Source organism: Grammomys surdaster, unplaced genomic scaffold, assembly GCF_004785775.1.
Source record: "Grammomys surdaster isolate TR1022 unplaced genomic scaffold, NIH_TR_1.0 125708, whole genome shotgun sequence".
In the NCBI taxonomy this organism is placed as follows: Eukaryota; Metazoa; Chordata; class Mammalia; order Rodentia; family Muridae; genus Grammomys; species Grammomys surdaster.
Window position 1 is genome coordinate 3,026,589 of NW_021620542.1, and position 16,777 is coordinate 3,043,365.

The 16,777-nt window shown below is 37.7% G+C and overlaps 1 protein-coding gene across 1 annotated transcript in view; it reads left to right on the plus strand.

The window, feature by feature from the left end:
- LOC114639452 (receptor-type tyrosine-protein phosphatase delta-like) overlaps positions 1 to 16,777 on the plus strand; it is a 299,955-nt gene that overhangs the window by 93,858 nt on the left and 189,320 nt on the right. The window contains exon 2 of the mRNA XM_028788206.1: positions 7,368 to 7,533. Coding sequence (XP_028644039.1) covers positions 7,449 to 7,533 — 85 coding nt within the window. The 5' untranslated portion in view covers positions 7,368 to 7,448. The remainder of the gene's footprint in view (positions 1 to 7,367; positions 7,534 to 16,777) is intronic.

Sequence of the window (16,777 nt, forward strand, 5' to 3'; positions counted from 1 at the left end):
TTTATTAACTGGAGCAGTGAAAAATCTGTGATTCTGATGATTCTGAATCATCAGAATCATTGTCATTTTTCTCTCTGCTAACCACCTCCTATTCCTCTTCCACCTATTCTTCCTCCTTCTCCTCCTCCTCCTCTTCCTCCTCCTCTTCCTCCTCTTCCTCCTCCTCCTCATCCTCCTCTTCCTCCTTGTCTTCCTTCTTCACCATCAGTCACCATCATCATTATAATCATCTTGTAGTTTTGTTTTATTCTATGGAGCCTTGGTATTTCTTCCAGGGTAGATGGCTTTCTAGATATACGAAAGAGTTTTATGTGCTCCTCTTCTCCATCTTCTGATGGTGATTCCTCCTCCATAACTGCTAGGCGCTGTTTTGTAATATGCAAATCCTTAAGCCATGCTTCAGTCTTGTGACCACAGGTGATGTTATTTCAAAACTCCAGGGGAACCCATTGGCTGTGAAGACATTTTCAAAGTTTTCAGTACTACTTCAAAAATAGCCTTAGCAATTCCTAGCCTCTGTGTCAGTGGCATCCAGTTCATCTTTTGCCAAATTGGCTATTTAATAATAAGTATAATAGTGGCTCTTGTTCATTATTTTATCCTCCTTAAAGTGTTGCTTTTAGTTTATAAGCAAAATGATAGTTCTTAGACCTTGTTCATAACCACTGAATCTCCTGTAGGATGTTTGTACACATTTCAGTAAGAGAGAAGCTAAGCATCCCCTGATAATGATATTCCTCTTGTTGCTCTTTGGTTGGTGTCCAGATGTCTTTGGAGAAATACCTCTTCAAATCGCTTCTTATTTGCTTTAGTCATGGTTCACTAAAGGATCTGACTTGATAGAATGAGGGAAATAAAAATTTTGTGTGTGTGTGTGTGTGTGTGTGTGTGTGTGTTTGAGTTGATTTCAGATGTAGTGTAGCTGACCACCAACATTAGTCATCGCACCCCTTTTTCCTTTTGTTGAAAATAGCTTTTTTTTGCAGAATAATGTTTATGATTTCTCCTCCATCTACTCTTTCCAGTTCCTCTCTACTTCCCTTCATATCTGGAACCACCCATCTCTATCTTGCCTTAGAAGACAAACAGGCTCTAATATATATAATAAAGACTAATATGCTGTGATAAAAAAGAACAAACAACGAGTCAAAAAATCCCACAGGAACCTGACATAGACAGAGAAACACTCTTTTTCACGTACAAAGGAATCCCATTAAAAGGAAAAAAACAGCTAAAGTGGAAGCCATAATATATATATATGCAAGAACCTATAGTGTAAAAAGAAAAAAATGCATATAGATAAAATAAAAACAGAAACATAAGATAAAATTTAAAAAGCCCTAACATGACATTATGAGACAAGGAACCTCCAGTAACACTGTTGACTTCATTTTCTGTTGGCATCTACTATTGTGTGTACACCTTTCAGAGTAGTTTGTTTCCCAAGTGAGACACCCTTGGAAATTTTCCTCTGGAAATACTTATCAAGTGGAGCTTACAAGTTAGAAATGGAAGCCTATATCCACTTCTCCTTTCAGCTATAAGCTCCATCTGGTACAAACCTATGGAGGTATCTGTGCCTCCTCAGATTCTGTTAGTTCATGTGTGTCATGCTGATGAAGTAGACATAGCTTGTTTCCTTAATGTTTTCCTTCATCCCACCTGTCTTTTATATTCTTTCTGACTTCTCTTGGACAAAGTTCCCTGAGCCCTTTGGGCTAAGTACTCCAAAGCTGATCATTTAATGTACAATACAGAGCCTCTGTGTATTTGTTCCCATCTGTTGCAGGAAAAAGCTTCTATGATGATGGCTGAACAAGACACTGGTCTATGAGTATGGAAGAATGTCAGTGTATTACTATATTTTTGTTTAAGAACAGAAATATTTGGTTTTACCCTAGGTTCCAAAGCTATCTAGTCTCAGGTTCTTAGTCATCCAAGCAATGTTTGGTGTAAGTTTTATCTCACGGATTGGGCCTTAAGTCAATCAGATATTGGCTCGTTACTCCCACAATCTTTGGGCAGATATTGTCCTGGTCTGTTTTGCAGAAAACACAGGATTGTAGGTCAAAGAGCATCATTTTCAAATATATTTAAAAAGCACTTAAAATAGTTTTAATATAATTTAATGTTGTTAAATTATTTTTAAATTTTGAATTACTTGTGTTCTTATTATTGAGTTGTTTGAGGTCCTTCTATCTCCTTAGTTTTAACTCATGAATTTTGCAACCTGATCTAAAACCTCCTTGACTCTAACAGGGCTCTGTTCCCACCTATGGTTGCTTTTATTGCTTTCAGAGTATTTGGTTTACCTTTGTCCTTCATTGATTGTGAGATTTTTTTAATAAACATATATATATATATATATATATATATATATATATATATATATATATGGAAGTTCTTATATATATATGGCTAGAAACAAGGATAAAGTTTCATTCTTTTGCATATTGCAGAACTTTCACACAATGTTTTATTTCAGCAACTATAGAAATAATTAAATGAAAATAAAACTATTTAGATGTGTATGTGAATGTACACAGAATATAGGAAATGATTGGTCTAAACATTAAGTTGATTCCCTCAACAGTACAACCTTATAGCTCCTTCTATAAGTTCCCAAGAATAAAAAGACTCAGAAATTGTATCACATTGTTTCAGATAGGGCTGAGAACACTTTCTATGCTTTAAGTGTATTTCTCATTGCTGAGCATGTTGCACACTAGGATAGTCATGTACATATGAGGCTATTTAATTAATGTAAATAAATGTGAATAAATCTACTCTACTTGTCGTGCCTCAAACAATCTTTTATTCTATGATGCAGGGAGTTCTGTTGGACAGAGCCGAATGCTTTTGTAATTTATCAAGATAAATAGTTCAGGGGTCTGTCTTCTCTTAGAAAAATCAATATGAGGAACACTGAAGGTATAGGTTTTGATTCCTTTCATTTTCTTTTGCTATGCTATGTATTGAGGACATAGAGAATTTGCATGGTGCTCAGAGAAGCCTCTATTGGCACTGCAGCAGATATTCCACTTCTGCCTGAATAGCTATGCTTTTGTCTCTTTCAAACTGAAGCTGCCTGGTAACATATCCTTTGTACAAATGGCTCCATCTCTTAAATAATTGGAAACCAGTTCCAGTTGATTTATGGAGGTCTAGTTAAGGAGGTTGATGAGAGCTGTCACAGTAACTGAGGACTCTCCTTGAAAACGACTGGATTTTTGTAGGCTTGTCCGCCCATGTTAAATAGTATTAGGAAGTTACTGCTTCTCTTGGGTAAGCTTACAATGATGTGATATGAGACAGAAGGGGCCAAGTGTTAAAACAATGACACATAGTTTTCTCATGATAATATCATTGACTTCAAAGTCCTTGTACAGATTATTTTCTACTCGATGGTTAATTTTTTTCTGTTCTTACTCTCTTTTCAGTTTAATGGTTGTATTCTTGTGTTAGTCAGCTTGCCACTGCTGTAACAAATACCCAAGATAGAATCAGCTTGAAGGATAGAATGGCCTATTTTGGCTCATTTTAAGCGTGGTTAGACCATAAATGACTGGTACTGGTGCTTTAGGAATAGAGTGGCTTAGTGTATCATGGTGGCAGCACATGGCAGAGCAACTTTGTTTTCTTGACTGAGACACAGAAGGAGGAAGAGGAGGGATTAGCCCTCAATACCCATGTTAAACCTGCCAGCTCTGACCAGATGTCCCATAAGCCTTAAGCTCCTATGATTCCACTTGTTCCCTTTAGAGCCACAGACTGGGGACTAAGCCACTAACACATACACCTTGGGAAACACATTGTCAGACCATAACAGTTTAATAACTTCTCTGGTATAATTTAAAACAATTTGAATTATGAAGCCAGAGGTTTCTACATGATGTACTTCATTTCATAGTAGTTACTGTTCTTTTTTCCAGCCAGATAGATCACCTTATATTTAGCTGATGGTATATCACTGTCTTGAGCCTTTCTTGGGTATGTCCTGGAGTTTCCGACCACTTCCTTGCTCCTGTATGTGGCAAGAAGTTCCAGAAAGATTTGTGACAACTTAAAACCAGCCATTCCTATTTTTTTTAAAAAAACAAAAGCTACATTTGACCTAATCTACATAAATGTATTTAGTACTATGGAAAGCTGGAGAAAGATCAGTATTGATTTTAGTTTAAATATTAATTTATCTGTTGTAGAAAATGTCCCCAAATTAAGGAAAAAGATTTAGATTCAGCTCATGTGATTTACTCTCTCTTTTTTTTTTTTTTTGTTTTGTTTTTTGAGACAGAGTTTCTCTGTGTGGTCCTGCCTATCCTGGGATTCATTTTGTAGACCAGGCTGGCCTCGAACTCAGAAATCCGCCTGCCTCTGCCTCCCAAGTGCTGGGATTAAAGGCATGCACCACCACTTCTGGCTCATGTGATTCTCAAGTACCATTCTGCCTGTACTATCTGGGAAGTTCCCTACCACACAGGTGCATTCCATTTTAATATACTGGTTACTTGAAATCTTTCATAAAAACTTTGTCGTATGGGAAGTAAACAGCAGTGTCTAAAATATTTGAAGCTCACATCTATGTGAGTTTTATTTATATATTTTTGTTAATGAGTGTCACAAGGTGTGAGAGGCAGAGTTTGTCTCTTCTGGTTTCCTAAAGCACAGAGCAGCTTCTACCTTGCCTCCTTTCTACCCCAAAAGGCTAAAGGCAAACACCATCATTCTTTTTGTTTTAAATATCTACCCTAAAAATTCATTTCCCATTTTTGTATTGCAATATCAATTTCATTGTATCGATACTATCCAACATTTGCTTTCCAGTGGTGTTTATGGAGTGAACCTCTGGTATACGAATTTTTGAACACTTCTGATTACTTCCTTGATGCACTGGCCAAGGGCATAGCCTATTTAAGTGTAAATGTTTCTTTTCATGTTAGCATTCATTTTTAGAGAGTGAAATCCTGTCACTGACCCAAGTGAGAGGGAACATTTGCAGACTTATTTGGAAAAATTGGGTCTTAATACACTTTAGCTGAGTGCATGGAAAAGGCAAGGCGCCCTTCCCTGAGCAAGCTTCTGTGGGTTTCTGATGCTGTGATGGCTCAGAGTCGTTATGTAGCAGTTGGCTCTGATATGCTTGCCCAGACACAAATTGAATCCGACAGGACTGATGTCTCCTGGACTTTTCTACCATCTGAAACGCTGGCGTGAGAAAGAGGCGGTGGCAGGGGGAGGAGAGAGGGGGAGGAGAGCTGATTCCTGTAGCTCTTTTCCTCTGAAGCTTTGCGATTTCCAACAGCTGATAGCTGTGAACTGCTTGATAAGCTGTTTTCCAGATGAGATTGATAACCAATCACTGTTCTGGAACAGCTGGCTAGCTTGCGGATTCAAGATGTGTTTCAGTGTTCAGCTCACTTCTTCATGCCACAAATCTGTCTAAAAACAAACAAACAAACAAAAGAAGAGCCTAGAGAGTAGAATGGTAATTAGAGAGTGATTCTGCTCTTCCTCTTTGCTGTATCTTTCCTGAATCCAAACTATTCTTGCATATTAATGAAAACCCAGGTGTTTTTTTAATAAAAAGGATATTTTAATTTTCAAATTCTGTGTCAGAAAGGACAAAATGTGTGTAATGGCTGCATTACTATTCTTTTAAGATCCATTTGCTTTGTGGTGTGAGCTTGTTTTTGGGTATCTCTACTATATCCTGTCAAGAGTTTCATGTGTTTCAAACAATGAGAGGTATGAAAATTCAAGGTGCACAGTTTCATTTTGCAAACGAATCCTGATGATCTTAAGTTCTCATCACAGAGACAGGGGAGGCTATGTTTTATAGTGAAGAGCAGTCTCTCCACTATTATTTTTATCTTAAGAGGCTACTCTGTGTAGGAAGCTGTGCTGTATTTATCGAAAGTTTTGTAAGCACAATTGCACATCACTTTGAGAATCACACTCCAGATTATTTCTTAGAGCCTGTCTGTGATCACCTTGCCCCCCCCATTATTGTCTCACTGCTGTGACCATCAACTCATTATTTAGGGGGAAAGGGCTTTAAGGGACTTATTTATTATTTTATTTGTGCATGGATGTGTGTGTGTGTGCACGCATGTACACGTGTGTCCACTCATACACATGTGTGTATATGTGACATGACATGTGTAGAGGTCAGAGGACAACTTCTAAATGTTGGTTTCCTCCTTCTTCTATGGTTTCTGGAGATTAAACTAAGGTCATCAGTCTTGTGAAGCCAGCACTTTTACTCCTTGAGCCATCTTGTCACACAAACCATCACCTTTGAGTGATTTTATGTCTCACCTGGAACTCTTGCTATGAACTTAGTGGCATTCTGCATTGTACCTGATGCTGCTGTCAGTGAACTTTCCCAAAGCCTAGTTCTCTATTTTTCCTCTGCTCTCAAACAGTATAGAGCTTGTTTTTGTGCTGGCTGGGTAAAGATCACTAGGCAGAGACTGACAGCCAAGGATCTCTTTGTGTTCTCTTTTGTATCATCTTCTGTTCTCCTAACAGTTACGACATTCTAACCCTGTAGCCCTCACAAATTGTGTGGATCCCAAACCAGATGTGCATCCACACTTCCCAGAAATGAGGAACACAAAGTTATAGAGCATGTGAGAGAAGTGTAACCTATTGCGGTGCCTAGTTTTCTGTTTTAACAAGCCATCCCTACTTCAGCACACCAGAATCTTACTTTTGTCAAAGCTCTGCACGGAGTTCAGGGAATACCCATTCCATGTCTTCTTATAATCCTGCTCATGTATGCTCAAGGCTTCCCAACACCACATGGTAGTACACAACCATCTGTAACTCCAGTCTCAGGGAATTGATCATGCTCTTTTGACCTCCATGGGCACAAGGTATAAATGTGATAAGCAGTCATGGTACATACATGGTATTGTATGCACATGTGCGCACACACACACACACACACACACACACACACGGGCAAAGCACCCATATAAGCCTCCCTTTATTCTGTTATTAATAGATGGACAGACTTCTATTAGGCATTTCTTAAGGCTCTGATGTGCCCTTTTCCATTATAAACTCATGTAGATTTTTGTATGAAGTGTCTGTGCCCTCCCCCTACCTAGAATATAGTGACCAAAAGATGGCATAGAAATGAGTTCCTGGTGATTGGTTGTAGGTGGCCTGGCAGCAAGAATGCTAGGGACCCTGCATTTTATTATCCAAGTTATTTCCCATTACAAAGACAGGACATCTCCAGTGTTTATTGTGTTTTTACAATAGGGCATGTCTTTCTAGGTTGTGGTAGGACGTGGGGAAAGAGTGAGAAATCTAAATGTCTCTGTGTTTTCTTCTTTTCTTGTCTCCTCCCTTCACAGGCTCTGAAAGGGTTCCAGCTGAAGTTTCTGAGCAGATCAGTCGCTGTGGCTCCCTAGGCTGAGTTTCCAAGCTGCCGGTGCATGCCATTGACAAGCTGCAGGATGGTGCCCGTGGCCAGGCCGCTGTCGCTGCTCCTCGCCTTCTTCCTCTGCGCCTGTGCTGAGAGTAAGCCATTCTGTCCTTCTCTAGGGAGCTGTGGCCATAATGAGTGGTTTTGTTTGCAGTTGGCACTAGGCTCAGGGCTCTGAATATATTTCCTTGGGAAGTATATCCTGAAACACTGTGGGATTCTCCTTGGCTTCTTGCCAGCCTTTGAAAGAGATTATTGATGTGTCTCTTCCACTACCTCCTCTTCTGTTTAATGCCTCCTTGCTTGTGTGTCTAACTGCTCCTACTGCTTATTTCTATTTTTATATATTTTTTTATACTTCTACCAGCCTTGTGGCAAAGGTAAAACAAGACCAACAGTATCACTTAAACTGTAGCTGACCAATTGGTTGTGTTAATATGTAAACACTGTTGAGACCCAATAGAAATTTCTTTAGTTGTATGGATACTTCTATGTTTAGAAAAATGCACAATGTCACATTGAGCCCAATTAAACTTGCAAGCCCCTTGTAGCTGTCACAGCAGCTGTTCTGATGTACTGTTTCCGACAGCTGTCGTGGAGTACAATATTCAAACAAATCAAGCAGAACTGACAACTTTGTGGCTGGGTGGAGGGTCTGGAAGTGGGAAAAGAATTCTATGCAAAGCAGACACTAAAGTTTCAGCTTCTGGACTCAATTTATGAAACTGGGATTGTGGTCAATTAGCTTGCCACTAATGAGATGATCATATCTTCTTTATAACTAGCAATCATTAGTTCTACACTGTTTACATCTGTTTCTTTCCTTATGTATTCTATTGCATTCACAAGACAATAGTGTTCTTCCCTGGCTCTTACTGCCATATCTATTTCTTCAGGAGTGTTGTAGTTCCTATGTGATTTGGTCATTCTCTTAGGGAGTCCCCTGGTGTGATTAACATGTATAGCATCTGCAGTCATTAACTTTTCCCTCCACTGGCTGTCCCAGGGAGATTACATTTGATTCATGTTAAGGATATCTCAAAGACAAAAATCCTATGTCATCTTAGCATTTTCTTATTAATTGTGTCTTGATAAGAATTCCCTCACTAACCACCAAGTGCTTCATTTAAATTGGGATCTATTTTCTAAAGGAATCTTTCAAGAAGGAAAAAAATAGTGTTATTAATTGAATGCATGTGGAGCATGAATGTTCTAAGCGCATTCTGTGGAGATGTGTGTGTGTGTGTGTGTGTGTGTATATATATATATATATATATATATATATATATATATATATATATATTCTGCTAATTAGCACTTGGGAGTATTGGTTTAAGGTTAAGCAGCCAAGGGATTTCTAATGCCATGCCAGGAAATAATTAATTGGGGGAAAGATCCAAATGTAAGGTATTGTTATTTGAAAGAAATGTATGTCAAAACTTATTTCAGAAACCTAAGTTTACTTTATTGAAAAACAATTGAATGTATAGCTTTGTGAATTCTGTTTTGGCCAAAATCCAGAAGTAACTGTTTTCATCATTGTTCACTTTTGGCAAAAGCATATTACGACCCTAGGAACCCACTTAAATGTCAGATCATAGCTGTTTGGTTTTTTGAACCTTACTCGTTATGTATCTGAGACATCATCCTTGGAGACAGAAAATCCCATTCTTTAGAGAAGCTATGGTTTTGCTTAATGATGTGGTGGAAAGTGGCAGACAGATGTCAAGAATTTAGGAACAAGTATTGCTGAGATTACATTTCTCTACCACAGATGGCATTTCTCTCCCACCCCTCCTGCCTAAACCTTTCTTTTTCTCCTTTCTATGCTTTGTCACAGATCTTACATGACTGTCTCAGTTTGCCTTCTATTGCTGTGATAGAATACTCACCCAGTGCCACTTGAGAAGAAATGGTTTATCTTATCTCAGAAGGTATAGTCTATCATAGTAGAAAGTAAGGGCAGGAAATCAATGCAAGAATCTGGAGGCAGGAACTGAAGTAGAGACCATGGTTGAGTGTTGGATACAAGCTTGATATCCCTGGCTTACTCATATGCTTTGTTTTATAGCCCAGGAACACCTTCCTAGAGGTGCCACCACACAGAGTAGGCTGGGCTTTCTCACATCAATCATCATCCAAGAAAATGCTTAACAGGCTATCCTGCATGCCATTCTGATGGAGGCATTTTCTCAATTGAGGTTCCACATTTCCAGTGAATTCTAACTTGTGTTAACAAAACAAACAAACAAAATAAAAACAATAATCTAGATTATATCCAGATTATATCTCATTATATTATGTCATTCTTTTTTTTTCCAGAAACACCTGAAAAATATGGAACCATGTAACAGTCAGGGAATAATTGGTTTCATCATTTTGTAGATAGTATTGTCAGGCTATCATTATTCATGTTGTGAGTTTGTCTCCTTATTTCTTCATTAGAACATAATGACACACTCTTTCCCCATTTTCCATATTTCATGTTGATCCAAGTTATTGAGTTATGATTCAGAATTTAATACTGACTTACCATAGGTATTTGAGAAATCTGAAAATCTTCTTTTTTTTTTCTTTTGTATCAAAAGGTGATTTGTGATTGGAGATTGTGAAGAATGCCCTGTAGGTTACTATACTAATTTACTGCCAGTTTAATCCCTTTGAAATAATTATGTTGAAAGAGCCTGCATTCTATCTTGTAACTGGTGGTGGAAAAGGCCATAGCTAAGTGCTGTTACATTAAGGAGAACTCTTACAGTCTTAGTTCAAATATACGTTAAGAAATTGTGATAATATTCCCTTAGGAAATTATAGTCTTTGCTGTTGCTGGTTTAAAGTGTCCTACTGGACCACACTATGTCTTTAAAAGGCTATATTTGTGGTTGTTTTTACTCTTAGTCTTGAGTGCTCTGGGTGATTCTGCTAGTTATTTTTATAAGAGTGTTTACATGAGAGAACTGTGGTCCACGAGTCAAGTGTGATTTTGTCAAGTGTGGTGAGTAGCTCTTACTGATGCTGGGCCAGCAGGTTTACTCCTTAGAGCCAGGTCTCTCTGTGTCTCTGTGTCTCTCTGTCTTTCTCAAACATACACACTCAAACGCATACACACATACATACAAATTAGAGATAAATTTAGACTTTATTATTTTAAGTCTAGTACAAACATCTCCTTTGTCTGAAGAATTCCTTGTATTTGGTATTCACTTATCTGTCTGCCTCTTTTTTCTTTTACTCTTTCTTCACCCTACTACTCTCCCTTTTGAAAAATATCTCATACATGCCAAGAACCAGTTTTTGGCATCTTTTTGTTAAACCAATTTCACCTTACATTTTGACTACTATAACTGGGTCTCAGACTTTACCAGTCCTTTAATAGAAACATAAACTTTCTTACTTAGGTCCTGAAATGGTTTAGTTCATCTCTTCTCAGTTGCTTTTCTGCCAGGTTTTCATCTTAAGTGGTGATGCCTCCCTCATCTTCTTTTCTTGCTGAAACAAGCACCTTGCTGACGCCACCACAAACAAGGTATTTTTCTCACGGATGAAAGCCTCGGACTTCCTGCTCTTTGGGAATATGTTCCATTTTTTTTTTTAACAAAAAATCTATTTCATTGCAGTAGATGGATTGGTACCTCTGCTGGAATGTCACAAAAGTTTGATTTTGATTTCTGGCTATCACTTCACTAAATCATATACTTTACCTTCAGGCTTATTGTTTTTGGAATGTGGATGATGAGGATAACAGATGCTGGTGATAGAATCATCGAATTTCTAGTGCTTTAGTGCCGTGAGGATTAAAGAAATTGAAGTAAAACACAGACCAGCTGATGACATGGGCTGGGTGTTTAAGAAGTGGTTGTGTTACCTTCAACACAAAGCTAATTTTACCAAGCATGTGCCTTAAGTCCTCTGCTGAAATTCTTCATTTTGTCTGGAGACTATAAACTTTGGGTGAAAGAGAAGCCAGGCCTTCTTGCTTTGTGTTAAATTTGCTAGTCTGCTTTCTGAGAAATCCTATATATAGAAGATCCTTATAAATCTTTGCCTTGGGAATTAAACTGAAAATCAGAAGAAATATGAAACGAGTTCTTTAGGAAGTCTTTTCAAAGAAGCTCATCTATAGAATTATCTACATAAAAGTCATGTGGCTTGAGTGGAATGGATATCAGGAAATGTCCCATCTGTCCCTCTCATTGTTCATGGTAAGACATTTTCTAGAGCTGTCTAGAGGAGAGAACTGGAAATACTTTCTGTAAGCACATACAGTAGCAGATGGCCAATGGCCCAGAATCAAGATGGGCAGGAACATGCTAAGGAAAGTGTAAAAGGCCATTAATATGACCAGAAGTATTGTGCAACAGCAACAACAATAGCAACAACAACAGCAACAGCAAAAACAACACAAGCCACTTAAAGAGACAGAAATCCATATGGTGTAATGGAGTAGCAGATGAATATATTTTAAGAAGCTCCGGAGACATCTTCCCATTGTAGTTAGTAGAGGAGTGGGTACTTTCCTGTTACTCAGTTGGGCATTTTTCAGGAGGCAGTCTCAGTTTGCATAAAGAACATTAATTTCTTATTGAAAAATCTTTTTATTTTAGGTTATGATTGTTCTCTCTCCCAATCTCTGATGTTATAAACATCCTTTAGAAGGTAGTTGCTTCTAGTGATGAAAATATTACAACGGTAAATTGGCCTGATGAAAGTAAGGGAGTTTAAGTCTGCAGCATATTCTTGGATTATACATTTGAATTGTGTGAATTAGAGGAAGGGTGAATTATTCTTAAAATGTTAAATGAAAAGAAGAAAGTTGTTCTGTACATAGTTGTAGGGCTAAGGTCTTTTTGGTCTGTACAAACTGAAGGTAGAGTCTGTTAGATTTTCAGTGAGGCAGGATGAGAAGCTATTCAAGTCTGCTTTCCTTTTTTTTTCTCTGACTGAGGTGTGCTGATCTAGGAGTGCTGGTTCTCCTCATTCCTTCCTCCCTTAATCTTAAAGTGGCTGCATTAGCTACAACCAGCTGTCTGAAGCAAGGAACACATCACAGCTGTTCTGCTGGTCCTGGACTCCTTTGTGGCAGTTCTGCGGATTTCAGAATTAATTGCTCTCTGCAGAGCTGCAGACACCTAGTAAGGTTAAGATTGTGTCGAAAAGCCAACACGTGTGTATACTTCAGAGCACTTGATTGAGCGCATAGGGATTTGCTTTAAAAAAGAAACAACCAAGTTTAACTTCCCATTATCTCTGATCATTGTCTGTGTTGAGGCCCCAAGTGTGAAGGATACAGCAATGTCTAAGATTTTGTGAGCGTTTTACTTGTAATAGCCCCTTGGCATGTAATTACGGCTGTTTATGATTTCCTAATGTTATTTTCTTTTTTTGGTTTTAGTTCCCTTAATTTTCCTCCTTCAGATACTATGAGCCTGACCTATTTCAAGTACTGACAACTTCAGAAGCAGCTGTGCTTTCTTCTTTCCATGTATGTGCTTCAGTTGCTTAAAAAAAATAGTTTCAATCCATAAATCATCTTTCTCTTGACTGTTAGTTAAAATTGTGTGTGTGTGTGTGTGTGTATGTGTGTGTGACAGAGAGAGAGAGGGAGTGGGAGAGGGAGAGGGAGAGGGAGGCGGGGGTGGGATATGATGGAACAAGACAGCTCTTCCTATCTGTATTATACCATATATCCCATACGTGTACAGCTACTAGAAGAGGGTGTTGGATTCTCTGGAACTGGAGATGCAGGCTGTTGTGAACTGCCTGCTGTGGGTGCTGGGAATTCAACCCAGGTCTTCTGCAAGAGTTCCAAGGGTTCTTCAACTTTGAAGCATCTCTCCAACTCACAGCATCATCTTTAAATGTAGAATCATGAATTAAAACACTAGGGATTGAGGGAAAGTCTCCTTTAGGACAAGATATCTAACATACATTTTTATTTTTCTTTTAGCTTCTTTACTGCTATTTCAAAACCACCATGTATGTGCATACACACAATGTCTGGAATATACAATATGGAATGGTGTACAGTAATTGAAATATGATTCTATGCTAGCATGTCATAGTCTATCTTGAAACTTCCATAATATCACATTTTATCTGAGTCTAGGTATTTTTATTTAAACTCATCTTTATCATAGTATTTGTTAAAATTTTTAAGATAGAAAACAGTTTAAAATTATGAGTCAAGTTCAGTATGTTACTATGGAAGATACTCAATTTTGATCAGTTTTATAATAGAAGCTACAGATTCATGCTATAATTTGAGATTAGTTTCTGTGAGTATCACAGAATAGTATGACAATCATTTATGATAAGTACTATTAAGTCTGCCACTAAAATATGCGAGTGCTTATATGTTCAGTGTAGTAAATCAGTACATAGTACATTAATTTTGAGCTGAAAATTCAGCAATATGATAATACAAAGTAACTCTCCCATGTGTGTTTATGTATATAAATATATAGAATGGATAACAAATCTATTAAATACATTTGGATATTTTTTCTTCTTGAATAAATGTTTATGATGAATATAAAGCATAAAAATCAAAATGCTTTTGCTTATTACCAAAATGACCATTCAAACATATAGTGGTTTCAGATGGATGACACAATGCCTGCTATGTATATTTGTGTCAGAGATATAAATTTTTATCACCTTATATAATTTGAAAGTGATATCCTGTCAGCAAATGTCTTCTGTGTGCCCTCGAAAAATCAGATTCAAGTTCATGTTAAAATACAGCTTCTGTCTTACTGGAGTATACAAGGAAAACAAGATGCAGCTATAGACAAAATGTGAATGAGGATCGCTATTTTAGGGAAGGAAAAGTACTGTAAGCATCATAAAAGGTGGGAACCTAGGGAGTACATGATCTAAATACATAGGAAGATGCTGTTCAGTTCAGGACAGCCCCTAGTTAACAATCAGGGAGGGGGGAAGCCAACTCTAAAAAACTGGATTTCAAAGGATTAAAAACAAAAAGAAGGAGCCTATTTGGCCCACAAGACAGAATAAATTCACACTTCTGAAGACAACAGGTTCACAGGGCCAGGTTGATGTGCAGGGAGGAGCCAAAGCTGTAAGCCCTTCAGGGAGGAGCTGGCACTTTACAAGTGCATAGGGAAACAAGAATGCTCTGAGAATACCTTGACTACAATGTTACTTTCCTCTACTGGAACCAAATAAATGTCTTCATGAGAATAATAGAGTCTCCCAATCAAGTTAGGATCTCCTTGACCATGCAGCTTAGCTGAAATTTTCTTTGTACTAGCCAGTATAGATTAGAACACTAAGGCTTTCATTTATGTAGAAGCATGCATTTCCATGTGTGCCTTCATCTCTTTATCTCTGGCTAGTGTTGTTTCCTTTTAAAGTGGATTAAGTTTTATGTTGGAACTCTATATATTTTTCCTGCATTCTTTGCTTTAGATGACTAAGTAAGGGAACTTTTTAAAGGAGAGATCTAATTGTATGGATGACCAACATGAAATTACAGGAAATAAAACAAAAAACTTTAAAGGAACTTTTCTCTATATTCTTAAAGTTAGGTAAAATTAATAGCAGTAGGATTTGTAATTAATTTCTCAGTGATATTGCCTATAAAGTTAGATGCTTTTTAAAGTGAAGTCTTTCCTAGAATCCTCGTCTATTTGTTATATGAAGGAATCAATATTGCTTATGTGATTGGATTTAATTTATGTTCCTCTGTTTTATTTTGTTGTTATTGTTTTGTTTGAAAGAAAGTCTTACCGTGTGGTTCTAGGTGTCCTGAGATTTTCTGTATAGCCAAGATGGATCTGCAACCTGCAGCAATCCTCCTTTAGTGCCTTCCACGTGCTGGGTATGGCAGTAATTTGCCATGGTTAGGTTGGATTACATTTCATGATCAGTGGGAATGTAGACTAATACAGAATTGTTAAACCAGAACATGAATATTTTCTCCAGAAGAGCATGCAGCACTAGGAAGGAGGTTTTATTTACATTCTAGCTTCTTGCCTCTGCTTACCTGGAGTCATTTTCTCAGTTTCTATGACCATTTGGGGATGCTCACAGCTCTTAAGCCTTCCTTGTGAGGTTTAAAGGGGATTCTGGTTGTGGATGATGTGCGTGCAATATACACCAGCACTTAGTGATGGTGTGTTTCCATCCCATCCTGTGCACTTATGGTTGACACCTGGTATATACAGGCATTAGCATTCCTCCATTGTTACCTATTGAAATACTTTTAGATCTAGACAATGCTTAAGAGAAATAGCAAGCATACAATAACAAAAAGAACAATAAAAATCAAATGAAATGTAGCCTTATTTTTGTGAGTCTCTGTTGAATCATCTGCACTCTGTAGAGCTCAGGTAAATGAGTGAAGCCAGGCATATCCTAGGCCTGAGACTTTTGACATTTTGGATTAGACAAATTCTCTACTATGACTCTCTAAGTATTTTCATGCTAGCATCTTACTTTGAATTGTGACAGCCAAATTATTGTCACCCATTGCTAGTGTCTTCTGATAGAAGAGGCAACTCTAGTTGAAGACTACTAGAATGTTTAAGCTAGGGGTTAGACAAAGTAAACGACTGTCCATATATGTATGCCAGACAGGGTTTGAAAGAGAAATCTTTTATCAGAAATATGATTGAACATTCACTGGTTTGAGAAATCAGCTATTTCAGTTTTGAGCGATAAATTGTAGCTCTTTTATTACCTGTGTAGTAAGGACAAGATTGTCTCAAATCCTTGTGCTCCAGTTTTGTTGCCTGGAATATTGGATCATATTGGACTCAGTGAGTTAACTAATTTATAGTCTTAGACACTTGATATATTGTAAGTACTAAAAAAAAAATGTAGCCATTGTTCACCCATGAGCTGTGTTACAATATATTAATTTAATTTTATTAGTATATGGTTTTGTTTTATTTTAAACTCAGATTTATCCCAACCAAAACCTTCCCATTGCATACTCATTCAAACATGTTAAAATTTTGATGTCATTGGTTCCTGAACATTGTAAGAGTAGACTGTGGTTTTGTTTTGCTTTGTTTTATGTTGTTTTTTAGACAATCTCAAAATGTGGCCCAGGCTACTTTTGAACTCCCTGCCTGCCTTCCTGCATTTTCCTCCCAAGTGCTGGGATTAAATATGAACACCAGAACACCCAGCAGCCATATGGTGATAGAAATTTTGTGGCCAGTTTCACAGAGAGCCAACCAAGGATCAGTCCAGATGGAGTGCTTAGAGCAAAGAGGCAGAGTACTGATGAAGCACCTGACACTTAGCTCTCTGCACATTTTCTCACAGAAGACACAGAATACCTAAGCAAGCAAAACACAAACAGCTAGA